Source organism: Bison bison, unplaced genomic scaffold (assembly GCF_000754665.1).
Source record: "Bison bison bison isolate TAMUID 2011002044 unplaced genomic scaffold, Bison_UMD1.0 scf7180017864456, whole genome shotgun sequence".
Taxonomy (NCBI): Eukaryota; Metazoa; Chordata; class Mammalia; order Artiodactyla; family Bovidae; genus Bison; species Bison bison.
In genome coordinates, this window is record NW_011495018.1 from 9455456 (window position 1) to 9481455 (window position 26000).

General features: G+C 49.7%; 1 protein-coding gene across 3 annotated transcripts in view; it reads right to left on the reverse strand.

Annotated features, from left to right (window-relative positions):
• Nucleotides 1–26000, reverse strand: part of TACC2 (transforming, acidic coiled-coil containing protein 2) — a 236236-nt gene that overhangs the window by 136448 nt on the left and 73788 nt on the right. For all 3 annotated transcript variants that reach the window (XM_010859224.1, XM_010859223.1, XM_010859225.1), the window contains exons 6-7: nucleotides 21221–26000; nucleotides 20544–20657 (exon numbers count right to left, since the gene is read on the reverse strand). In XM_010859224.1, coding sequence (XP_010857526.1) covers nucleotides 20544–20657; nucleotides 21221–26000 — 4894 coding nt within the window. The remainder of the gene's footprint in view (nucleotides 1–20543; nucleotides 20658–21220) is intronic.

The window sequence follows — 26000 nt, forward strand, 5'->3', positions numbered from 1 at the left end:
CGTGGCGGCGCGCCCACTCGCCCCGCGGCCGCACAGCGTGCGGGGGACAGAGGGCCAGTGGGACCGACGCACGGACCCGCGGCCCGGCCGTGGCTCCTGAACGGCACTGCCAACTTCCTCCAGAAGTCTGAGTCATGACAACTTGTCACAGTTTTTAAGTTTTTCCACGGCGCTTTCCACTACGCAGGGCACCTCGGGGAAGGCACCGGCGTGTGAACCCACTGAGAAGGCCAAGTACAGGCCGGTGCCCCAACTCGGAGTTCCAGGCGCGCTTGTGGGGACGGACGTGAGGAGGGGACATGCCGGCCCGCTGCCCTCTGGAGCGTCAGAAAGAAGCTGGGGTGTTGTGGGGCCTCACTTGTTCCTGGAGCCAAATTCTGGCCCTTCATTTCTTCACCTGCGGAGTCCTAACGCCGCTTAACCACGGATCCGGATCCGTAGAGCACAGGGCGCTCTACAGTTTGCAAAATGCCTTCTCCTGGGCTGAGGTACCCTCTAAAATGGTTTAGTTGCTAAGTCGTGTCTGGCTCTTTGCGACCCCACGGACAGTAGCCGGCCAGGCTCCTCTGTCTATGGGATTCTCCAGGCAAGAATACCGGAGTGGGTTGCCATTTCCTTCTCCAGGGGATCTTCCCCATCCAGGGATGGAACCTGAGTCTCCTGCATTGCAGGCAAAATCTTTACCAACTGAATTGGGCAGAGGCTAAATCTAACAGCCCGTTCCTGGGCGGTACTGTCAGGGAAGGAGTGCCATTTGTGAGCTGTGGATTTTGCTTTGTTTCCTCAGAGGGCCCCAGATGAGCTCCTTGGCTGACACAGACCTCTCACAAAGAGTGGCGCTTACCTGCCCACACCACTAAAAGGAAGCACCTTTTCTCTGGAAATTTCTGCATCTAGGCCCCCATGGGGAAGAGACTGTGGCTATAGGTGGACACCAGGCTTCCTATCTTTAGAGTCAAGAAAGCATTGCTATGTTTTATATCCTCTGGGACCAAAGGGCAAGAGACTCACAGACTCCAGGCTTCATTTCTTCCTCTTAAAGAAACAGATGCCCCAAGGCTTGATGGCCCAAAACAAGAATTCTCTGCAGCATAAAGAAATATACTTTTGGGACTTCCCTGGTGGTCCAGTGGTTAAGACTCTGTCTTCCAATGCAGGGGGTTCAGGTTCAGGCCCTGGTTGGGGAACTAAGATCCCAGATGCCAAAAAGGTAAAAAAAAAATAATAAAGAAAGAAATACACTTCTATTGCAAAACACCAGGGGCTTCCCTGGTGGCTCAGATGGTAAACAATCCACCTGCAATGCAGGAGACCTGGGTTCAATCCCTGGGTCGGGAGGATCTACTGGAGAAGGAAATGGCAACCCACTCCAGTATTCTTGCCTGGAGAATCCCATGGACAGAGGAGTCTGGCAGGCTACAGTCCATGGGATCAAAGAATCGAATACGACTGAACGACTAACACACACATACTTCTAAAAGTCACATTTCTGATGGAAATTTAAATAGATTCCTTCTTCATGTGCTTATCATGGACTCCATGGTTTACTATTAAAGTGCCTATTTCACTGTAATAACTGACATTCAAATAGGCTAATTTGTTAGACTGTATACCATCAGCTATTGGTAACACAAGAATTGGAATGCCCAGTCTTCTGTGTCCTGTACCCTGATCCCAGGTCATACCCACTTACATAAAAAAGGAGCTCCACTCACCACCTCCTAAGCTTGAGCATTCCAATTAGGTATAGAGCTTCCTTCCCTGGTGCTGCTTCTGCTACTGCTAAGTTGCTTCAGTCGTGTCCGACTCTGTGCGACCCCATAGACGGAAGCCCACCAGGCTCCCCTGCCCCTGGGATTCTCCAGGCAAGAACACTGGAGTGGGTTGCCATTTCCTTCTCCAATGCATGAAAGTGAAAAGTGAAAAGGAAGTCGCTCAGTCGTGTCTGACTCTGTGCGACCCCATGGACTGCAGCCTACCAGGCTCCTCCATCCATGGGATTTTCCAGGCAAGAGTACTGGAGTGGGGTGCCATTGCCTTCTCCGCCTTCCCTGGTGGCGCAGTGGTAAAGAATATGCCTACCAATGAGAATACAAAAGAGACATGGGTTTGATCCCTGGATCAGGAAGATTGCCTGGAGAAGGAAATGGCAACCCACTCCAGTATTCTTGCCTGGAGAATCCCGATGGACAGAGGAGCCTGGTGAGCCACAGTCCATGGGGTCACAAAGAGGTGGACACGATTGAGCACACTGGGCAGTGGGGGTTAGATGAATTTGAGATATCGCTGGCTGTGCTAGGTCTTTGTTGCAGCACTTGGGGTTTCTCGAGTTGCCGTCAACAGGGACTCCTCTCCTGTTGTGGAGCACAGGCTCTAGAGCATGGGCTCAGTAGTTGTGGCACATGGGCTCAGGTGCCCCGAGGCATGTGGAATCTTCCCAGAGGAGGGATCAAACCGGTGTTCCCTGCACTGGTAGGCAGATTCTTAACCACTGGACCACCAGGGATGTCTAGGAGACTTTTTTTTTAATTTAAGTAAATGGAACAATATAATGAACTCTATTATATCAAACAGTTTCAATATTATCAGATCAGGGCCAACTCTGTTGTATTCACATACTCTCTTCTCCCCTGCTATTCAGATTATTTTAAAGCAAATCCTAGATATCATCCTTGTATCAGCTAATATTTCTGTTTGAATCTCCAAAAGGCTAGGGCTGGGAAGGGAATTTTTGAAGGCTGAATCTGTCTTCTCCTCCTATCAAGAGGATCAGCACTGCTGAAGGATCATCTTAACCTTGTAAATATTGATAAGTGACAACTACAAACACCAGACCATGGATCTGAAGCCTACTGCATCTAAGACTCCCAGGATTATTGTTAAAATATTCCCAAAGCTTCTGACTAAAACAGTCAGGAAGAGCTCAGGAAGGTGCATTTTAGCAAGCATATTCTAGATGATTCTGGTGGAGATGCTTTCCGATTCACACTGGGAGAAACTGAATCTGAACTTTTGTGGCAGATGTCATTTGTTGCCTCCAAAACGTACGTTCCCTCTCCTGTTTACATACTTACTAATGTTCAAATAATTAGCTTAGATATGGTCATGTGACATACACTTGGGCCAATGAAACAGAAAGGAAAGCCAGCTGTGCTTCTGGAGACATTTTTCTCAGTCTTTAGAGGAGACACAAGACTGTAGATTTTATGTTCTTCAGATATGTTCCTGCCACTCGACACTGTCATGTGGGACCTGATAGAGCTGCTGCAGCCACTTAGAAACAATGAAAAAGACACGAACCAACACACGGAATTCAGGTAAAGGAAGATAAAAAGAGCTACTCTTGAGAGTCACTGGACAGCAAGGAGATGAAACCAGTAAAGCCTAAAGGAAATCAACCCTGAATATTCATTGGAAGGACTGATGCTGCAGCTGAAGCTCCAGTACTTTGGCCACCTGATGTAAAGAGCCAACTCACTGGTAAAGACCTTGATGCTGGGAAAGACTGAAGGCAGGAGGAGAAGGGGATGACAGAGGATGAGATGGCTGGATAGCATCATCGACTCAATGGATACGAGTTTGAGCAAACTCCGGGAGATAGTGAAGGTCAGGGAAGCCTGGTGTGCTGCATGCAGTCCATGGGGTCACAAAGAGTCTGGCATGACTTGGCAACTGAATGACAACAAAAAACATTGTTTTCTTGTATTGGGTTATCTGTTACTTGAAGCCAAAAGCATCCTGAAAAGGCTGTCAACTGTGACACTGAGAAGCACTCAGTTACAGAAAAGAATGTAAAACCACAAAGCAAATCGAAGATCTTTGCCAACAGAGTTCTCTAGAAAACAAAAGGAGAATCAGTGCCTAGGAAATATCCCCAGCCCTGTCCACCAGGCAGTGCCCTCTTCTGTGTTTGCAGCTTCCTTTACACTCTGTTGGGGCAACAATATTTTTGTTTTAGCTGAGAAGTGAGAAGTCAAGTGAAAAATGGGAAGCCAAGCTAGAAAACTATGCCCAAATTGGCCTGATACGTACATTATATCAGGAGCTAATCAGATAGTCACTGAGCACTGTCCCAAGTGCACAAGGGGGTCATAAAACTGTATAAGACAGGACCCTGCCTGTACAGACAGACTCATGCTGGAGGGGCGAGAAGCCAGAGTATGGGATCAAGAGCACTGGCAGATACCAGGTGCAGTCAGTGTCCAGATTAAGAAGAACGGAGAGTGCAGTGTGTGTATAATAAGTTATTCAGGAGACTGAAAGGAACCTTCAGCCCATCCAATTCTATTCATTCTGTTTTACTTGTGTCTGCCCCACTGGGCCAATGGCACCTCCCTAGTCTGCCAATGGCACGATTTCATAGATGAAGCAACCTGGGAAGCAAAGCCAGAGACTGGAAATATGCAAGGCTGGCTGGTTAACTGATGGGGACTATGTGATGCTGAAGGGCAGAGGCCAAACTCTCCCTCTGCAAAGGACACACTAGCTCCCTGCTGGGGGTGTGAGTCGAAATGGAAGTTCACATATCTGACTTGTGGATGGCACCCGCATGGAAGGCTGGCTACAGCCAATTGTCTTCAGAGAATCCTAGGGCATCCACTCAGGGCACCTATGTGTGGCCCGACAGCACAAACTCTCCTAGACTCGAGGGGTTTACTTCAGTCTTTCAAAATCAGGTACTAAGGACTGACTGCATTCCTGGCCCTGTATCAAGTCAGAAGCCTCATGGTCCCTTGCCCACTTCTGTAGATGGTTGATGGAAAGGTTACCACATGACAGAAACATAAAAGCCATGTTTAAATCCGCCTTGGAAGAGGTCTGGGGAGATTTTCCAGAAGAGGGAATACTTGGAGTTTTATAGGGTAAGGAGGTGTTACCATAGTCAAGTTTCTTATATGAGGATATTTTTAATAGTTATACATTTAAAGCATATTAGGGAAAAGTTATTAGTGCGCCAAACCTGTAACTTCACTGACATTACCTAAAACAAAACTAATGTAATATGTTGAAATAAAAAAAAAGAATCAATGTAAAGAAAAATAGTAAGTAGAAATAATACAAGTGGTATACAGATGTGATAAAAAGTCTTCAAAGTGGTACAGGGGAGACACACATTGATGAAACACTGAGCCAAAAAAGAGGTGAATGGACTTGGAGAAGAGAAATAGAATGTTCTGGGTAGTGGGAACGAAATCTCCTCTTGAATATAACCAGGAACTGGCTGTGATAAGGAGGCATGTGATTAAGTCATTCAACAAGTATTTCTCAGTGGGAACTTTCTAGAAGCAGGGAGATAGGAGTGAATAGAAGAGACAAGATATCTGCCTTTGTGGAGAATACCTTCTCAGTTCAGTTCAATCTCAGTCATGTCCAACTCTTTGCGACCCCACGAACTGCAGCACGCCAGGCCTCCCAACTCCCAGAGTTGACTCAGACTCATGTCCATCGAGTCAGTGATACCATCCAGCCATCTCATCCTCTGTCGTCCTCTTCTCCTCCTGCCCCCAATTCCTCCCAGCATCAGAGTCTTTTCCAATGAGTCAACTCTTCGCATGAGGTGGCCAAAGTACCAGAGTTTCAGCTTTAGCATCATTCCTTCCAAAGAAATCCCAGGGCTGATCTCCTTCAGAATGGACTGGTTGGATCTCCTTTGCAGTCCAAGGGACTCTCAAGTTTTCTCCAAGACCACAGTTCAAAAGTATCAATTCTGTGGCGCTCAGCTTTCTTCACAGTCCAACTCTCACATCCATACATGACCACAGGAAAAACCATAGCCTTGACTAGATGGACCTTTGTTGGCAAAGTAATGCCTCTGCTTTTTAATACTTTCTAGATAAATACTAATGGCCATCTACATTAATTACCAAATGAGATGCAAAGACAATTAGGGCCATGTGCTGTTGTAATCCTTTAATGCTGTCTCTTGGACCAGACTGTCAACTCAAGGGCAGAAAAACAGGACTTCCTATGCCCGCCGGCAGCGGTGCTGACACTCAGCCCAGTGCTTGTCGCCCACTGTCCTTCTGCTTGGCCAGCAGACTCCCCCGCTGCAGGGCCAGACTCCTCCAGCCCTCCCTACTGCCCATACTTCCCTGTTTCCTGAGGCCCTTCTCCAGCATGGCAACATCTCAGTTCAGTTCAGTTCAGTTCAGTTCAGTCACTCAGTAGTGTCCGACTTTTTGTGACGCCATGGACTGCAGCACGCCAGGCCTCCCTGTCCATCACCAACTCCTGGAGTTTACTCAGACTCACGTTCATTGAGAGGTGATGTCATCTAACCACCTCATCCTCTGTTGTCCCCTTTGCCTCCTGCCCTCAATCTTTCCCAGCATCAGGGTCTTTCCAAATGACTCAGCTCTTCGCATCAGGCAGTTAAAGTATTGGAGTTTCAGCTTCAACATCAGTCCTTCCAATGAACACCCAGGACTGATTTCCTTCAGGATGGTCTGGTTGGATCTCAAGAGTCTTATCCAACACCACAGTTCAAAAGCATCAATTCTTCAGCGTTCATCTTTCTTTATAGTCCAACTCTCACATCCATACATGACCACTGGAAAAACCATAGCCTTGACTAGATGGACCTTTGTTGGCAAAGTAATGTCTCTGCTTTTTAAACATCTCAGGCCTTCATCCAACTACCAGAAACCCAAACCGGAAGGGCATTTTCACCTAGATTATCCTGTCATCTGCCAGCTTTGAAGGATGACAAAATACCACCCATAAGACAGTGTGCACTCTGCTGTCCCCACTCAATTATCAGATCATGAAAACCAAAAAGGCAATTTAAAAAAATGTTTTGAAATGACCACTCTAATATTAGCTGACATTTCTGAGCATTTGCTACCCAGCCAGCACTCTGCTAAGGGGCTTCCATCTCTCCTCCGACTTCATTCTCACATGACCCTATGTGGTGGGCACTGCTATTATCCTTTGCAAAGGAAGAAACAGACTTGGAGTGGTGATGTCTCTTACCCAAGGTCACCCCAAGCAAAGCCAGGTTCACGCAGAGGCTGTGTGTCTATGACCCGAACTCCTAACCCATCCACAGTGACAAACTAGCTTCAGGATATTTTTATATACTCTGAACACGTCAGCAAAGGAATATGCCATGAGGAACGCAGGACCAGTGCCTGGCTCGAGCATGAGAGTTCAGCTCTCACAACTAATAATATAAGATCCACTTCTGGGAAAAAAATTTTTTTAGAAGGAATCCCTGCTTTGGGCTTCTGAGCTACATCCTCACATTCTGTGAATGGCTGTCCAGGCAGGGAGTTACGTTTCTGAACTGCAGCCCAGCAAAATGTAGTTGTAAGCACAAAGGAAACACTGGATTCAGGCCTTCAAAAATTCAGCCACAGCCTCCACCCAAGCTAAGATGAAATGTCAGCCTGCACCCGAAATCTACGCAGAAAAAGGGCGGGAGCAGTTCCATGTGACTTCTGAGCCTCGTCCAGGATTTCTAGATGTGGCTTTGGAATTTTCCTTGAGTGGACATGAAGCCCACTTTACACAAGGGTCTCCATCGCTTGAACATGTACTCAGCTGTACCTGTATTTGAATTTTACCTAGTCCTAATTTTAAGTAAGTCTGACTAAATATAAAGCAAGCCCTGACTGCTATACCACCTTGCTGGGCAGAAAAGCGATCTTCCCTGGAAGTCAGAGTCGGACGTCTTTGTCACATCAAAGCAATGGTTGAAAACAGAGTATTGATGAAACAAGCACAGCTGAACAGGCTCCGAGGTGATGCCAGGCTGTTGGCCTAAGGAACCACACCTCAGGTAGCACAGCCCCAGAGCAGCGGTTCTCCAAGGGCAGTTTTGCCCGCTGGGGACATTTGGTGCAGGAGTACCTGGGGACATTTTTGATTGTCACGACTTGGGGGATGTGACTGGCATCCAGGGCTGCCAGATAGCCTACTATGTGCAGGACGACCCTTCCATCAGTTACCCAGCTAAGTGCCGGGTAACAGTGCTGAAGATCAGAAACTCTGCCTGGAGCACCTAGCCTTGACCTTCATGGAAGAGGCCCTCAGTCTGAGTGAATGAAATAATGAACGAATGTACGATTTATAACTACAGTCATTCTGTTACTGTGTTACTGAACTAACCTGGCCAGTAGACCTGGATTTCTCTTTTGAGGGAGGCACAAATTATAACACATTTGCTTTGTCTTAAAACCGTGCTCAGGCTACAGAAAGAACTCTTGATGCTTGGGCAGGGCAGGAGTAGGGTACTCCTGGGGAGCTGGAGGGTGAGAAAGCTTCGTAGGCACTACATTTATCTGATCATCTATGGTCTCAGGAGAAAGAGGTTCCCTAGAGGGCGGAGACGTAGGGGGAGGGGCCAAGCAGGCAGAGGGCTCACCCAGGGATGAGTCTGGCCAGCATCTCTCAGCCACACTGGAGTTCCTGCCTCTAATGCCTTTAATGTCTGCCTTCCCCTGGTGGCTAAGACTCTGCCATGCAGTGCAGGAGACATGGGTCTGACCTCTGGTCAGGGAACTAAGATCCCACATGCCATGAGCAACTAAACCCATGCACCACAACAGGAGTCCGTGCACCTCAATGAAAGATCCCACGTGCTACACTAAGATCCAGAGCAGCCAAATAATTTTTTTTAAAGTCTGGACTTGCCTCTGCATTTACACATTCCTCCAATTCTTATACCAAAAGAAAAGGGATTTAGAACAGAAAATATAAAATGCCCTTCTTGAGCCTTGTAGAGCCAGTGGCTTTTCAGGACTGCCGGGAAGAAGTAGGAAGGGGTAACACTTTTCCATTTGGGGCAGTTATAGTTCCTGAACACAAAATGCAAAGCCAGTTTCTGAAAAGCAAAACTGTCCTCCCCCACACCGCCCCCAGGCAGGACTCTTTCTGCAGAATAGTTTCTCTCCACTGAAGATCAAAGATGAACCAAAGAAGAGGTATAAACAGCAAGTCAACAGGGAGTCTGGTGGCTTCTAATATAAACTTCCCATCTTCATGCAAAAACAAAACTAGACCCTGCAGTGATCATTAAGAGTGTTTTATCTCCCAAGGATTCATGGCTCAATTGTTTGTGAAGAAACCTGACACAGACTGCAGTATCCTCTGAGAGTTTCCTCAGTAAACTGCTCACACAGACACACTGGGACAGAAGGAGAGATCTCAAGTTTCAGCACAGCTCTCTCCTGAGTTAACTCTAATCAGAGACTTCCCTCCCCACCAGTATCTGCACACTCCCCAAATCATAGCAAATTAGAGAATCTGTGAGCCCTTGTCCAGCCAGCTTCTCACAGTGGTTTTCCTGCAATCCTACAGCAAATGCTACTGGCCACAAGCAAAGGAAAGCCAGGGTCAGCAGAGCACAGAGGCTGCAGTTTAACTCATTTTGCAAAACAGCTGGAGCAAGCCTGCATATGCAGGGGCTTCCCTGGCTCAGTGGTAAAATATTCCCCTGCCAATGCAGGGGACACAGGTTCGATCCCTGGTCTGGGAAGATCCCACGTGCCACGGAGAAACTGAGTCCATGTGTCACAGCTACAGAAGCCCAGGCGCCTAGAGCCCATACTCTGCAAAAGAGAAGCCCCACGATGAGAAACCCAAGCATCACAACGAAGAGAGGCCCCGCTTGCCACAACTGAAGAAAGCCCGCACAGCTCAGAAAGACCCAGAACAGCCAAAAATAAACACATAACATTATTTTTAAAAGACTGCATATGTAGCTTTCTCAGATACAACAAGATTACTTTAGAATGCTGCCACCACCTCCAGAAAACCTTCTATAATGCCAGTTCATACCAGGCCCACCTGGGGTGCTTGTTGTGTAGAGGAAAGGGGGTGCCTGCTCACTACAGCGCCAGTGGGTTTGCTGGAAAGAGCGCTGGTCTCAAGGCCAGAAGAACTGCATCCAGTATGAGTCAGTGGTACCCCGACAAGCTGTGCGGGCTGTAAGGACGTCACACATCCTCTCGAGGTCTCAAGTTTCTCATCTGTAGAACGAGGAGCCTGAAGATCCTTCTGGTCCAGATGTTTCATGACTGCGAACGCCTGAGATGGGTGGGTGGCACCCATCTCCAAGAGTGAGCATCCTGCTAAGAGCCTAAGGGACTGTCTGCCCCAGACACTCTTCATAGGTGGCCCCCGCTGAAAGGCAGTCTGGCCTAAACTGAGACTTCAAGCCCAAGCTTGGCACTCTCCCCTCATCCAAAATTCTCACTTTCTGACAACTCCGGCTGTGCCCATTTAAATACCAGCTGCTTGGTCATTTGCCAGAAAGGGGTCTCCTTCACTAGCTACTGTGCTACAGCATCTGGCAGGCAGGCAGGGCCAGACAACTTTCATCCCTGCCCTTTCCTCTAGGAGGTTTGGGATGGGCCAGCCGCTCCAAACGTCGGGCCAGACAGCCGGGCAATGTGCCCCATAAGATGCACTCCGAGCTTGCGTTCCTCGGGTGCAGGCCCCGCCGGGCTCCCCCACACAGGCACTCCCTCTCTGCCACAAATGTTAGGTTTCAGCCTCTTTGCAGCCACTCTTGGCAAGAGGTTAACCCCAAAGCCCTAGTTTTCTCAAGGCAGAGAACCTTTCCCCCTATGTGCCTGAAGCCTTGCATTGCATCAAATACAACATTGCGACACTCAGGGCCACCCCATTGGGGAGGCTACAGGCTGCGGGATGGGAGGTAGCTTTAGAAGGTAATGACACCTTCTGAAGAATCCAGGGCAGATGTAAATGAACTTCAGCAAATTTCAACTAGTCCCTGTGTCAAAGCATGAATGTTTACCAGGAACCTGCCTGAATAATAATAGCATTATTATCATTCAAAGTGAGTGAAAAGTGTTATTAGTCCCTCAGTCGTGTCCGACTCTTTGTGACCCCATGGACTGTAGATCGCCAGGCTCCTCTGTCCATGCGATTCTCCAGGCAAGAGTATTGGAGTGGGTTGCCGTGCCCTCCTCCAGGGGATCTTCCCAACCCAGGGATCGAACCTGGGTCTCCGGCATTGCTGGCAGATTCTTTACCATCTGAGCCACCAAGGAAGCCCCATTATCAGAGTAATAATGAGAGCAATAAAAATTACCCCTTATATGTAAGTGCTTACTGCGTGCCAGGCAGGAACTCTACTAAGCTTTTAACATACATGTAATCTCCCTAATAGCTCTCTGTGGTGGCAGCTAGTATTATATACATTTTATAGATGAGGAAACTGAGGCGTAGAGTAGCTAAGGAATTTAAGAGGAACTCAAGAGTCTAATGGCAGTGCCAGAAGTTAGACCCAGCCGTCTGCCTCCAGAGTCTCATCTGACCTGGTTTTCCAGGACAGAAAGCCTCCAACTGACAGTGAGCTGGGATGAATTATTCAGCAAGGGTTTACGGAGCGCCCACTGTGTGCCAGGCAGAGTATCGGGTGCTGGGTAACCAAGAGCCGCGTCTGCAAGTCTAACCTTCCCAAAGAAACAAGATCGTGACTTCTTCTCTTAGCCAGAGGCTGAGACCCACTCTTTACAGACATGACCACTGTGTGTGTTTGAGCAAACATTTCTAGGTGGAGAATTCAGGCTTATGACACCCACCTCCTGACCTGTGTCAGAGGACACTGAGGCCCAGGGAGGGGAAGGAAGGCTGTCTGTTGGTGAAGGCACGAAGGCACACGTAAGCGGACAGGAGCTAGTGAGCCACCCGGCCCCTCGGGATGGAGGCTGCTGAGCACTGGGCTGGGAGTCAACAAACCACGTGCATCACTCCCTGGCAGTGTGTCTGCCCACCGACTGCCCACCTACTGAGCCACCCCAGCCCTCTTTCCAAGGGAGGACTGTCCAGTGTCCCGGCTCCTCCCTATCACAGGGAGGCTCTGGCTTCCCTTCTAAGTACCCAGCCTGGTGCACGTTTGCTGGAGGACTGGGCCGGCTGTGGGGGTGGATCTGCCTGCTGAGGCCCCTGTGGCCCAGGGGCCTTGTCTATTGCTCTGAGGTCACAGCTCCTGGCTATGGAGGGCCGGCTTGTACAGGCTACTCTGCGTCTTGCCTCCTCTAAACCCGTTTAACCTTCCTTTAAGCCCCGGGAGACATCAGTGGCCCACTGACCCAAGAAGCAGCTGAGACTGGTGCAGTGACCTAATCGCCCAACGCGGTCCAAGATGGGGGAGGGATTTCAACTCCAGGACATAAGGCTTCCCTCTCTCGGCCTCTGGTCCCTCTTCCTTTGCCCTCCACACTCACCTCTCGGGGGCCCGGCTTCCCTCCACCTACAGACGCTCCCAGCCTGAGGACTCAGCGCTGACTGAGTCCCCTGCGCACTGCAGTCCTCTCTCGCCCAGCCCGCCCACTCCAGGGCACAGATGTTCCCCCTCCCCTGAGGGTTTGCTTCCCAAACACCCTCTGACCGCCTTACAAAAGGAAAAGGCATTACAAGTCTCAGTAATCAGACCTGTTCCAACGCCTTCCCTGGAAACAGAGAAACACTCATGTACCTCGGAGTCAGCAGGCTGCTAAAATATTTAATGCTGGATGACTTAACAGGCCTGAGAAGAAAGGGAGGCTGAGATGCAGTTAGTGGGGGCCACTGGCCCTGCACACCCCACAGGAAGCCTTTTTTCCACGCTGCCAGTTTCTAGGGACAGATGGCAACTGGCAATCCATTCTCTGCTGTGGACCCATGTCAGCTCCCTAACAGCCTGGAGGGGCACCCCTGTAAGTGCAGCCAGTGGGGATGGGTGAGCACAGAGGGTTCTAGATTAAGTGTTTGAAGCCAGGTGATTGGATCACCTGAGCCTCCTTACCAGGCCTGGACGTGAGGTTGCACTAGATAAGCCCAAGGCCTCTGGTCGGCCCAGTGGTGAATCTCCTTGGTTCAGGAGCCAGGGAGACGCCTCCTGCTGATCCGTGTTGTCAGGCACATGTCCCATGAATACAACCCAGTCTCCACTCTGGAGACATAGCTGCCTGGCTTTCCCACTGGCAGAGCCGGGGGGAGGCAGTGAGGAGGGAACCCAGCACTCACTGGACACAGCCAGGTATCTGAGCCTTGTAAGCGCTTCCCCCAGAAACTCTCAGAATCCACACTGCTGGCAGGGATGACTCATCTCCTATACATGAGATGAAACTATGTCTTCAGGTTGGGCTGTGCCATGCAGAGTCCCACATGGCTATTTCAACTTCAGTTTTAATTAATGAAAGTTGGGACTTCCCTGGCAGTCCCGTGGCTAAGACTTCACCTTCCAGTGCGGAGGTGAAAATCAGAAGATGAAACAGAAGAAATATTGTAATGAATTCAATAAAGATTTTAAAAATAGTCCACATAAAAAAATCAATAAAAAATTAATCACAGTTAAATAAAATCCAGTTTCAGTTCCTCCGTGACCCTGAAGCCACGTCACCCTGAAACGGACCCCAGGTTTTCAAGTGGCCTCATTTCAGGTGTGTAATATCCACATGTGACTAGTGACTGCCTTACTTGATACTGGGGACACAGAACACTTCCATCATCATAGAAATCTCTGTTCCAGTGAACAGCATGTTGTAGAGTAACATCTCCAAGATTCCTTCTGGCTAGTTTTACTGATCAGAGATCCAAAATCGGATTTGATGTCTGAAGACCTCTCCAGAAGAGAGATTCCAGTCCTGACTCTAACTCTCATTAGCCCACTGACCTTGGGCAAGCCATGTCACCTATCCCAGCATCCACTTCCTCCTCTACAGAAGAAGGGCACAAATGATACCTACTAAGGCTCAAGGTGAGGATGAAATAAGACGCTGGATGTCGAAGTACTTTGGCTCAGAGGGAGGAATAAGTAAAAAGGAACTTACACTGAGTAGTACTTATTTTGTGTTGGGCAAAGTGACTCACTGAATCCTAGGTTCTATATGCCCCCACTTTACAGGTAAGAACACAGGTTCATCAAAGGTTATGCCCCCAAAGTCACAGAACTAGAACTTCAGCAGGAACTTATCTGTAGACCTCGAGGCAGAAGCTGGTCTCAGACCATAGAACTCAATTATACAGTCTGCTCTCTAAAGCCTAGAAGCAGGTTCGGGGTGGAGTTGCTGAGAACAGCCCCTTCCCCCACGGCAGGTCCTTGGGTCAGCTCAGCTGTCCAGGGGGGAAGCCTGCCATCGGAGGTCAGATTCTGTTAGGTGCTCCCTGGTCCCTTCCCTATTCCCAGTCTCAACAAGAATGCACTCAAATTTCCTTCCAGATAGCCAGCTAGAGTCTAAAATATCCATTTCTCAAACACGGCTGCTGAAACAAACCTGAATCCCTGTCTAACAGAGTGGCAGTAATGAGAGGTTCCAGGAAGAAAAGAGGGTCGGTCTGGACACATTCATTTGGAAAATCACCACCTTGCCCTGAATTTGGCCCGGAATTCTCAAGTGGCTCTTCCCCCACTCAGATCCACATAACACAGGCCTCAGGGCAGAGAGGCCCAGAAACCCAGAAGGGCAGGAAACCAAGGCGTTGGGTCCCATCAGAGGCACCTGGAGGCAGAGTCAGCCCCCGGCCTCGGAAGAGGCTGCCGGCTTCCGTGCAGGTGTCTCCTAACCCAGCTTTCCACGGAGACTTGGCGTTTTTCCAAAGGATGGGTTCACCTCTAAAAAAAATTGCTTTAATTATGGAACACAAAACCTTCAGAACATAAAGGCAGAATTTTAAAAGGTCCTTTGACTTTTATAACACGATGGTTCATAATGATTGAAGCTGCTGATCGTAATATAAGTCCACATCATTTGTAGAGTCGTTAGTTCTGCGGTCCCTTTGAACCATTAACAAGCTCTGTGAGCCGGGCAGCATTAGTGGGGCTCGCATATGACAGAGACACACATAAGCAGAGGCACGCACAGTCTCACCCAGCCTCACATCCCCGCTCCCTGCAGGGTCTGTTTCCATTTCATTTGGAGACCTCAGGAATTTTCTTTGTTTGCTTAATTTTCGAGACGTATTTTTGAATAAATACATTGAAAATGAGAATGATGGTTCCCATTTGTATTTTACACTTACCATATATCAGGCGTTATACTACATCGCTTTGGAAACATTCCATTTTAATCTGAATTCCAACCCTAACGGGGAAGTGTTATTTTTCCCATTTTATAGATTTGGAAACTGAGGACTGAAAAGTCAGGCAGCTTCTCCAGGCATCACACAGCCTGGAAGAGGTTGCTGGGATATGAACCCTCTGTCTTACTCTATCATCTCCTATTTGGGAAGAAAACTGCTCCAAGGGAATGAAGTGTCAGACTTTTAGCTCTGCAATAGCCCTGTAATAGCCCAAAACTTCTCAAAAGAAAGTTTAAAATAGTCCAAGCAACATCATATACAATCAAACCCAGAAGGATCGGGGTGGGGACAGGATAGGTCTGTTGTCCTGGCTTTATCTGCTAGGCCTGCTAGCTTCTTTTCTTTTCCTTAATTTATATGACTATAGCCCTTTTCAAAACCTTATTCTTAAACTTGAAAACATGGTGTCACAGCTGCTAATTTTAGAAAGAAGAGGAGAGAGAAGGAAGAAGCAGACAGAGTAGCAGGAAGGGTGGCAACCCACTCCAGCCCCGCCTTCAGGTCCAGCCAGGGCCTCCTGGGCAAGAGGCCTGCTGGACCTCGCTGGTCCCTCCCTCCGCTCCTCAGCCAACTGCCCCTTGCGGTTGAGCCTAGGTGCACTCAAAGACCTGAAGCATCTGGGAATAATTTAATTCTCTCAAATGCACTAGTAATTGAAAATGATACCTTTCCAGCCATTTCCTCAAATGGAAGAAAAGAGAGACCCCTTGAAATAAATATTCAGCAAGAGCAAGCCTGGTGATGTCCACAATGGATTCAGAACTACACATCTGATCATCAGTGGCATGAAAGCAAAACGGCAAATTCTAATAATAGACTTTCCGTCCCCTGAAGACAGTTGGATGGATACAAAGTCAAAATCATTCAAGCGTCTTCTGTAGAACATTCTAAAAATAAAATCTATGGGTTCCAGAATCTTCCACAGGGAGGGACCACACGACGTATACAGAAATCCACAGCCAAGCTGTCTGTCATCGCCTGTTTCTCGGAGTTGGGTGTACACATGCCCCTTAGGTGGAGGTGAGCAAAGCCACAGGATACCCACAGCACATGCACCAGCAGGCCCAATCTGACTTCAAAAGATGGGAAATAAAGCAGCAAAATATCTGCTCCCTGCATCTACATGGAAATGAGATTGAGTTTTCAAATCATCCTGTCACCAAGACGGAAAAGAGACACTTCTTAGGTACTGAGTCTGATCGGTGGGATCAGCTCTAACCAAGTCAAAACAATCTCTAAATTTCAGTAGATTCAACAGAACTGTGTCACACGATAACCAAGAGAGTAGAAAATTTGGTTTTGACTTGCTTCTTCTCATGGCAACTCAAAGTATTATTTTTATGTTGAAATGCAATACAATACACAATAAAAAAAACACATAAAGTTTTACAATAAAACACAATCTCAAAATTTTTAAACTTGAAGCAGATCGTTGTGGGCAGTAAATTCCCTCTCCTCTGCCATGAAGACATTTTAACAAAGAAGATAGTTCTGGAAAAGAAAGACGGCCAGGCTGGAACCTCCACCCCAGGAAGACAAACAGGACTGGCCACTCAGTTCACTGCAGGAGAAAAGCCTGTCCCACAGAACTGAAAAAAGAAAACCTAACCTCTGCCTGAGCGGGAACGCACCATGATTGCATTTGATCACTTATCCTGGCCCTCACTGCAACTCAGGGAGGCAATTATAGCTGTGACCTCCCCATTCTACAGATGGGCAAACTGAGATTAGGCATGAAACAAGTAAGGGACACAGCTGGGTGTGAACTCAAACTCCGCCACCACCCAGCTCCTGGTAGCATCTGCCATAGTGTGACCACACAACCTCCCCCAGACTGCTGCCGAATTCACCTTCACGTACAGCACCTGCTGTTCCCGGGGCACACACGCCCGACTTTGGCCGGACTTTCTCTGAGGCCCGCTCAGATCCACAGCACAGCTCCCTCAGGGTGAAAAGTCCACCGGAGCTACTGAGCTTCCCCCCAAGGCAAAGAGGCATTCCTAGCACTGGTGTTAGATCATTCGATGACTCTGAGAGCTCTGGGAGGAGCTGGGGTGTCCCAGGCAGCAGCCACTCACCATATGGAACTGTTAAGTGCTTGATGTGTGACTAGTCCAAACAGAGATGTGCTGTGGGTATGAAATACACCCCAGCATGCAGAGACTTTATATGCAAATAAGAATGCAGAATACCAAGTTAATAATTTATACATTGATTACATGTTGAAGTGATAATATCTGTCATATATTGGGTTTTGCTGTTGTTGTTTAGTTGGTAAGACATGCCTGACTCTTTTGCAACCCCATGGACAGTAGCCTGCCAGGCTTCTCTGTCCATGGGATTTCCTGGGCAATAATATGGAGTGGGCTGCCATTTCCTTCTCCAGGGGTCCTTCCCAACCCAGGGATCAAACCCGAATCTCCTGTATTGGTAGGCAAGTTCTTTAGTGAGCCACCAGGGAAGTCCACATGTAAATTTTAATAATTTTAATAATTTCTATTTGTTTTGAATATGGCTACTAGAAAATTTAAGATTATATTTGCAGCTTATATCCTATTTCAATTGGACAGACCTGGTCTGTACCTTCTGGAGACTTTTGATTGTCTACTGAGTATAAAGCAGACTCTGTTGTGGTTCATTTGCTCAGATGTGGCTGTCCCTGTATTTGCCCTCGAGGGAGGAGAGCCAGAGGTCACCCCACCTGGAATTCTTTCTGGAAATCTTCAGCCAATGGGAGAGTAGCAGGCTTTTTTCCTAAGAACCCAAAGCACAGGAAAGGTGAGCCCTCTTCTATCCTCATTTCCTTCAAGGACCAGAGCAAAGCAAATGATCTAAATAGAAGTAGACCATGGGCTGGAAAGATACCCCTGGAGGAGGAAATGACAACCCTCTCCAGTATTCTTGACTGGAAAATCCCATGGACAAAGGAGCCTGACGGACTACAGTCCATGGGATCTCAAAGAGAAGAACACAACTGTGCACTCAAGGCCACACGGTCACAAATGCAAGTCACGAACGCAAAAGCCACTCAGGTAATTTTTAAATGTTGGTAGCCAAGTAAAAACAAGAAAAAATATGAAAATAATTTCAATAACATATTCTAACCCAGTACATCCAAAATATTACCATTTTAACATAAAATATAAAAATTATTAGTGATGTTTCTTATATATATGTATATATATATATATTTTTTTGGTCACACTAGGCAGGTTGTGGGATTCTAGTTCAAAGTGCAGAGTCCTAACCACTGGACCACCAGGGTATTCCCTGTATTCTTTTCTTCACATTGAGAGAGCCAATCCTTAGGTAGGTTGATAAGGAGTCGGGGCCCTCAAGCAGGAAAGGGTCCAGGGCTCTCAAGGAGGAGAAAAGGACAAACTTTTTTCCCTACATTCCTTAGTCTTAGTCACATAAGATGTTATTTTCTTTAAGCCCAGAGCTAATGATTGAACAATAAAACAAAAGATGTAGGTTGTGGGAATGGGTCTGGTAAGACCTTTCTATTGTTAGTTCTAATCTTCATTTAAAATGCATGTTGAGGGAGTGGGTCTGGTAAAAGCATTTAAGGCCTTGGTAAGACCAGTGAGCGGAACACTCTTTGTCCCCCTCGTGATGTCTGTGTCAGAAACTTTCTCTGTCCCTTTTTATACTTTAATAAAACTCTGCTACACAAAAGCTCTTGAGTGATCAAGCCTGGTCCCTGGTCCCGAAGCTAAATCTTCGGAGAACACAAATCCAACATCGTTCACCATAAGCTATCAGCACTAAATCTTCAACATCTGAGATGCGTTTTACCCTCACAGCACACCTCCGAACACACGTGACCAGGGCTGCCAAAATGAACGGCACAATTCGAGAATCTGAACGTCTATCACCCAACAAATCTTCAACCAGAGCAAAGTGCACAGAACCCCCATTATATTAAGGTCAATATCTACTGCTCTGTAAACTATGATAAGTCATACACTTTGAGCCACTAAGATTTATGTCTGCAAAGAGTTCTGATGGCAGCTGGAAAAAAGGACTCTGAGAATTTAAACAGAAAAAACAAAAAAGACAGTGGATGAAACTACCCTAACATAATGTGTGTTTGTGCACACACTAACATCATAAATACCAGCAATCATTAGGTGGTGGGGCTGTGGATTTTTCTCTTTTTCCTTATACTTTTCTACACCTTACACATATCTAATGTTAATTTAGAAATTATAATTTTAAAATTAAAAGTGATTAAAACATCAAGTCATGAAATATTTATTGGATTACTATATGCCTGGTCCTAAGACCTTCTTGTTCTCCAGGAAGGATGATAAAACATCCGGGGACTGAAGAAAGAGCTAATATAACATTTGTGGGGAGAGGAAGGGGAGGATTTAAGTTAGACATCTATTCCTACACTTTTACTGGGAATGTCAAAAATACATATGAGCAAGAGCTGTGGGGAATGTTGCGCTAAGTCAGCAGCAGAGACAAGTGTCCAGTGCAGATTAAACTGCATCTGTCTTGGCAACAGGGCTTGCAACTCTGTTGGCCCAGAGTTATGAGAGTTGCCCTGGTTTGGAAGGTAAGGCAGTTGGGTGGAAGTGCTCAGACTTGAAAAACAGGTGATCGTGCATTCTTTTGGCGTGTGCAAAATATGCATCAAATCATTTACAAAATGCCTGCAGCTGTTTGGTAGGCTACTCTGGACTAGCCACAGGTACTAATTTAAAATCCAACCCCGCCTCGCTCACATGAGCGTGTGCACGCGCGCACACACACACACACACACACACACACACACACCTCTGGAGGAGCCAAAGAGCTAAGGATGCTGCAAAGCTTGTTCAGTATGTGTCTATGCCCAAAGCACCTCCCTCTCCCCTGGAGGATGTCATTTCCCAGCAGCAGCTGGTGCCCAGCCACGGGTGGCATTTCACTTAGGAAAGAACAAGCAGGTACCCTGCAAAGTGTGAAGGTCTGGGATTCCTTGTTGCATCTGTCATTGTCCTCCTCCCTAGGGGGCATGACTGCTGTTGGTGATTAGACATTCCTGCTCAAGATTAAATCAGACTTGAACCTGTTTACCTCAAAAGGTAATGACCTAGATTAGGAGGTGTCAGGCTCGGAGAGTTGGGAGATACGGGGCATGTTGTCTAAGGGGTGCAGGGTTTCTTGGAGGGGATGACAATGTTCTAAAATTGACTACAGAGTTGAGAACTGCACAACTCTGTGAATATATTAAAAGCCACTGACTTGTATACCTTAAATGAACAAATGAGATGGTATGTGAATTACGTCTCAATAAAGATGTTAAGAAAAACAAAGCTCAGATGTGAAAACACCTCCTTTATATAAGCAATGGAGATCATAGTTATCTCAGGCACTGTATAAAGAATCAGAACGGCTATGTGCATCTTTCTTAGATTAAGACGCACACATTAGCAGTACTATCCTTTGCAAAGCATCCAGCATGTCTCTGCCAAAGGAAGGCAGGGTTCTCCAAAGGCTGAAGCCTTTTCACTGACCTTTCTGCTCCTCCCGCACTGCTGGCATCATCTGAAATAACCTCGTCCGTGATGTCTGCAGCATCCTTCTCAGGAACCAAAGGTAACGTGGATGGGCCAGCCTTGGGGATCTTTCTGGGATAATGTAAAGAAAGCAATACATCTTAGAAATGGCATTTTTCTCCATGTCCTATTGAAAAGCCCTTTTCCCAGTTTAAGCTTTAAGTGGCTACTTCATGAAAATCTCTAGAAAAAAAAAAATTAGCTTCAGGCAGTGAAAGGCTTTGAGATGCTTTGGGATTGTTTAGGCCTCTCTGCCTAAATAAATCCAGATTCAAAAACAAATGTATCTGGACACCAGAAAGAGTCTGACTGACCATAACCTATGACCCCACAGTCCACTGCTGGCCTGTAAATATTTCATGCTTTACAGTTTCAGTTAGAAGAATTAAAGAACACAAGGAGAGGAAAAAAGATGTGTTAAACAGACAGCTCCTCCAAACCAAACAGACGCCTCCAAACCATTTCTCACATGTTTTCAGACTCTCAGCACATCCAGAGATTGTAAGTATGGAAATTTAAACAATTAGATATGGAAAAATGAAGCTTCTTTAAAGCCACTCATCACTTTGACTTTTAAAAATGAGAATCACTTTTACGGCTGACCCCGCATTAGCGTGTGAATTTATTCTAAGTACCTCTCAGCGTCCAGTGCTTCTGGGTCCAGGTTTTGCAGCTTCAGGTCCCGAGTCTCGTCAGGTTCTGGGGGTGAGGAGACACCTATCTTCCCGTCCTCCGCAAAAGCAGGGAACTCAGGCCTGGGTTGCTCCTCTGCCTGTGGGGGCCTGGCCGGGCGGCCCCCTCCTGGGGCAACTTCAGCATCCATCCTCAGAGCCCCTTCCGAGCAGCCTGGGTCCCCAGGGCTTCCTGGCACAGCCGAGGCAGCAGCCGCACCAGAGAACATTCTCGTAGTACCTGTTTCAGGCAGGTCCTCAGACACACATGCCCAGGTCCCAGCTGTGCTCAAAGTGACGTCACCCTCTGCTTCCCCAGCAGCTCCGGCTTCCAAGCCGGGCTCCAGCGGATTCTCTGCTACTTCCCCAGCTGGGGGCTCCGGGGCACCCTGGGTGCCCAGGGCATCTTGTGTTTCCCAGATGCCAGCTGCACCTGCACGCCTCCTCTCACCCCCAAGTGGGTCTGGGGTGCAGGGCTCACCGATGGCCTCGGGCAGAGGTGGGACATCCCTGTGGGGAGATGCTCCCTGGGCAGAGGTGGATCCTGGCGTATCACCCAGAGCCCTGGGGTGAGAAGAGCCCCGGGGACAATCTTCTCTGGGTTGACTGTCCTGGCCGGCTGTTTCCTGGCTCTGTTTTCCAGAAGGAATGCTGTCATCTGGACCAGAGTCCCCTTCTCCGCGGCTCTGGGGAGCCACCTGCAACTCAGCCCCGGAAATCTCTGGAGAAGCCGCCTGTGCAGACAGACCTGAAGCTGCTTCCTGCGGGCCACCTGCCTGCTGTGAATGGGCCTGGCCTCCTCCAGGTCCAGGCCACCAGCCTTCCCCGGCCCCCTCCGGCTTCTTGCTGTCTGCCAGCATCTGCGGGGCCTCGCTTATTTCCTTCTCCTCACTGGCGCCCGGCAGGGTGTGCTCTGCGGCCAGCCAGGCCAGCCCGGGCAGCTTTCCTGGAGCTGGATCCTGGGGACCCAGATGAGAAATCTCAGCCTCTATAGCCAGCTCTTGCTTCCTTTCCTTTGAGTCCACCCAGAGACCAGTGGGAAGGGTGGGGAGAGGGGCGACGGCCACTCTTTGAGTCCCATCTGGAAGCTTCTCTGGGCTTGGCACCGTGAGGCCCTTGCCCATCACCCTCTTCCTGGCTCCCGCCTTTTCTCCCTTTGTGCTCTGGGGCCAATCGGCGGCCAGGGCTCCAAGCACAGACGTCTCGAAGATCTTGGTGATGTGCTCCCTGAAATCAGGCAACCCAGAAAGCATCCCAGTCTGCCTGCAGCTTGCGTCTACACCAGCTGATGCTTCCTGCCTGGGGTCCTTGGAAGGCTCTAGCATCCTCTCCCTGCTGCCCTCGGTCTCTCTGGCTGCTTCCCCTGCCTTGCTCTCCTCACTGCCGGGGCGTGCTGGAATTTCACTGGGCTCAGCACTTGCACCAGGAGCTCCTGACCATTTCTCCTCCCCCGTGGTCTCCTTACCCTTGGCCAGAAATGGCATCCTGTCCAGGTAGGGCACAGAGTCCACAGGACCCTCCGAGGTTGCAGCTTTGGAGCTTCCAGGGCTGACTGGCGCTGCAGAGATTCCCTCACCTGCAGCTCCTGCTTGCAAGGAGGACTCAGCAGAGCCCTCCCTGGAGGAAGCCTTTTCCGAGGAAAGCAGGGGCTCCCGAGTGGAACAAGGGCTTTCCCCAGGGGCTCCGGGGCCTTGGGGTGAAACAGCTTTCATGACACTGTCTTCCAGCCCTTTCCTGGCAGCACCTTCGATGTGCAGGTAAGGAGTACCAGGGGCAGCCTCCTCCGGGGGTCCAGACGGCAGGAGCCTCTTTGGGTCGGGGACAACCTGCACTGCAGAAAGATCTGCCATGCTCCTGGGACTCTCAGCCAGCTCCCTAGCTAGTGGCCAGGCATCCTGGCTGCTGGCCGAGGGCTGCTCACCTAGAGTAGAGGTAGAGGATTCCTCCCCAGGGGAGGAGCGCTGCTCTATTTGGAGGGAGCCTGGCTCCCCCAGAGCCTGCCACATCCCCAGGACTCCTCTGTCTGCCTTCCCACAAGTCTCAGCACCATCCACACCTTGATCCTTGGCTGATGGGAAAATTCCAGAAAGCTTCGGGACCTCTGCATCCGAGGCAGTGAGGTGCTCCATTTCCTTCTGTGGGACCAACCCCGGTTGCTGCCCGCCCTCCTGGGTTTCTTCACCTGCCTCTCTCACTGGGGCATCCTGGGAGGGTGTGGCTCGGGGGCTGGCAGGTGCTGGAACCGGCTGGCTGTGAGCTGCCTCCAGGAGAGCTACTGAGTCAGGCCGACAAGGCGGGGCCCCCACGGTGTTTCCACTTGCCTTCTCTGTCTTGCCCAAGTCCTGGAGCTGGGGCCAAGCGTCAGCTGCTCCTGAAATGCCTGCGTCCTCAAGACATGCTTCTTCATGCTGCCTGCCGGCGTTCAGCCCATCAACCAGCTCCTGTTGGGACTCGTTTGGCCCCTGCCCAGCACAGCTATATTCCTCTCTGCTCAAGCTACCTGCAAGAGAAGGGTCTTGGAAAGTGTCTGCTGCAGGAGATGAGCTCCTGGACGGCTGACTGCTGCTGCATTCTCCCTCTTGCCCCTTCTCCTTGAGTGCAGGCAACTCAGGCTTCATGGGTGCTGACAACTGCGACTTCTCACTCGTAGGATTCTCCGGAACTGTGTCCCTGGGAGGTAAACTCGGAGCATCAGACAGACTGCCTTTGGGGAGCTCACTTGGAAGTTCCATTTCAGAAGCCTGTTGCTTTCCTCCATGAGTGGACAAGTTCACATCTTCCCGCGGTCCCACGGGTATGTGGATTTGCGGAGAATCAGCACCCAGGTTCTTAAAATCCGTATCACCTGGATAAGTCTCTTCCTTGCTTTCGCACCCTTGGGATGTCTCCCTGAGCATATCGAAGACCGACGCTTCTGGGTGTGTCTGGGATGTTTGGAGATGGTTCTCAGGACACAGTAAGGGCCTCTCGGATGCAGTCGCTTCTATACTGCTGTCGCCTGGGTGGGATAGGTTTCCCTGCCGATCCTGCTCCAGGCTGAGCATCGTGAGCCTGCAGTCCACTGCCCAGTTCTCCTTCTCGGGGGGAGGGGGCCCATCGGCGTGGACTTCCTGTCCAGCTGTGTCACGCCCCAGCCCACGGGGGTAGGGAGATGTCAGCGAGCCCTCCCCCTCCCCACGGCCGGGCCTCTGTGCGGATGGGTGGCTCCCCGACTTTATTTCAGGCATGCTCTCCGCCTCCTGGGCTTTGGGGACGACCTCTGGAGCAGGAGCCGACAGGAAATCCGATTTCTCAGATTCTAAAGCAGGAAGAGAGTCCATTCTTCCCAGTCCCTCCACGTCCTGAAGGGTGTCGGGACATTTGGTCTGCGGTCCCGGCCCCACCCAGATGGCTCCCCCAGGAAGAACACGTTCACCAGCTCCTTCTGGCCCTGAGGGTGGGCTGGGATGCTGTTCAGGGAGCTGGTGCAGTGAGCCCGACACGTGGTCCACTTGAGATTCTCCCATCATCCCACGGGCCACCACGTTCCAAGCTGCATCTTCTGAGGGAGAGTCAGACCTGTCCACGTGCCCGGGGATCTCCTCTCCGAGTGGCTGTGCTAGGACTGTGTTCGGAAGGCCTTGGCTCTCCTCATCTCCAGTCAGCTGTGAAACCTTGTCCTTGTCCACCTCTGGGTCAGGCTTGCAGTCCCAGGCCTCGGGTTGCTCTGCCTGTAGATTCCCAGGATCTGCACCACCAAGGGGCCCTGGGGCTGCTCCCTGTCCTCTAGGATCAGCCCCAGAGACTCTGCTTTCCTCGTTAGCCACAGTTGGGCCTTCGCGGGGCTCAGCTTCATCCTTCAGCCCTGGTGACTTGCTGGCACTCTCATCTGACGCACTGGGAGCAGGGAGAGCTGGAACCTCTGGTTGGACTTCATGGCTTAGCTCCCTATTCCCAAGCTCTGCCCTCTCCTCCGGGGGAATAGGAGCAGGAATCTCGCTGGGGCCTCCTTCCAGACCCTCTCCTTCTCCTCTGAGGTCTGATGCTTGCTTCTCCAGTCCTGACAACCCTGCTTCTGCCCACTCTGTAGCCGGATCTGTGAGAACAGGCACCTCAGCCACGGAAACCATCTCCCTGGCTTGTTCTGCAGCCATGGAGGCCAGAGCAGCTGGCTGGGAGGGGAGGCTTGAAGCTGGACCCATATCCTTGGTTGCGGTGTGTGGGGCAGGCTCAGAGCTCATGAACAAAATTCCCTCGGACTGGTCACCTGTCACCACCCCAGTGACTTGACCGGGCTCAGCATCTTGGCTCCCGGTCTGTGAGTGACCCAGAGCATCAGGGGCACTCAGAGTCTCCTCCCAAGAGCCCTTGTCCCCCAGCGCCAGGGCAGCACCCGGTGAATCCCAGGGCAGCCCTGTGGGCGGGAGTGCTCCCATTGGCTGCTGGCAGCTTTCCTGGAAATCGGCCTTTGCTTTGGCTTCTTGGGCGGCCCCTGAACTGGTCCCAGTGGGAGGGCAGGCCCCAAGGAATCCTGCATCATCGGTAAAATCCTGAGGTGGCCCCTCCACTGGGCATTCGGGGGCTGGCTCTTGTGAGGTTGAGGTCTCGGGTTTTAGGGGAGGCTCCTCCAGGCTGGCTGAACTCTCCTGGCCTAGTTGGGCGGCAGGGGCCTTGGGGACTCCCTGCCAGGACTCTGGCCATGGTAAGCCAGCTGCAGCCTCTTGCCCTTGGGACTCGAAATCACCAGGCCGGGCATCCTCTCCAC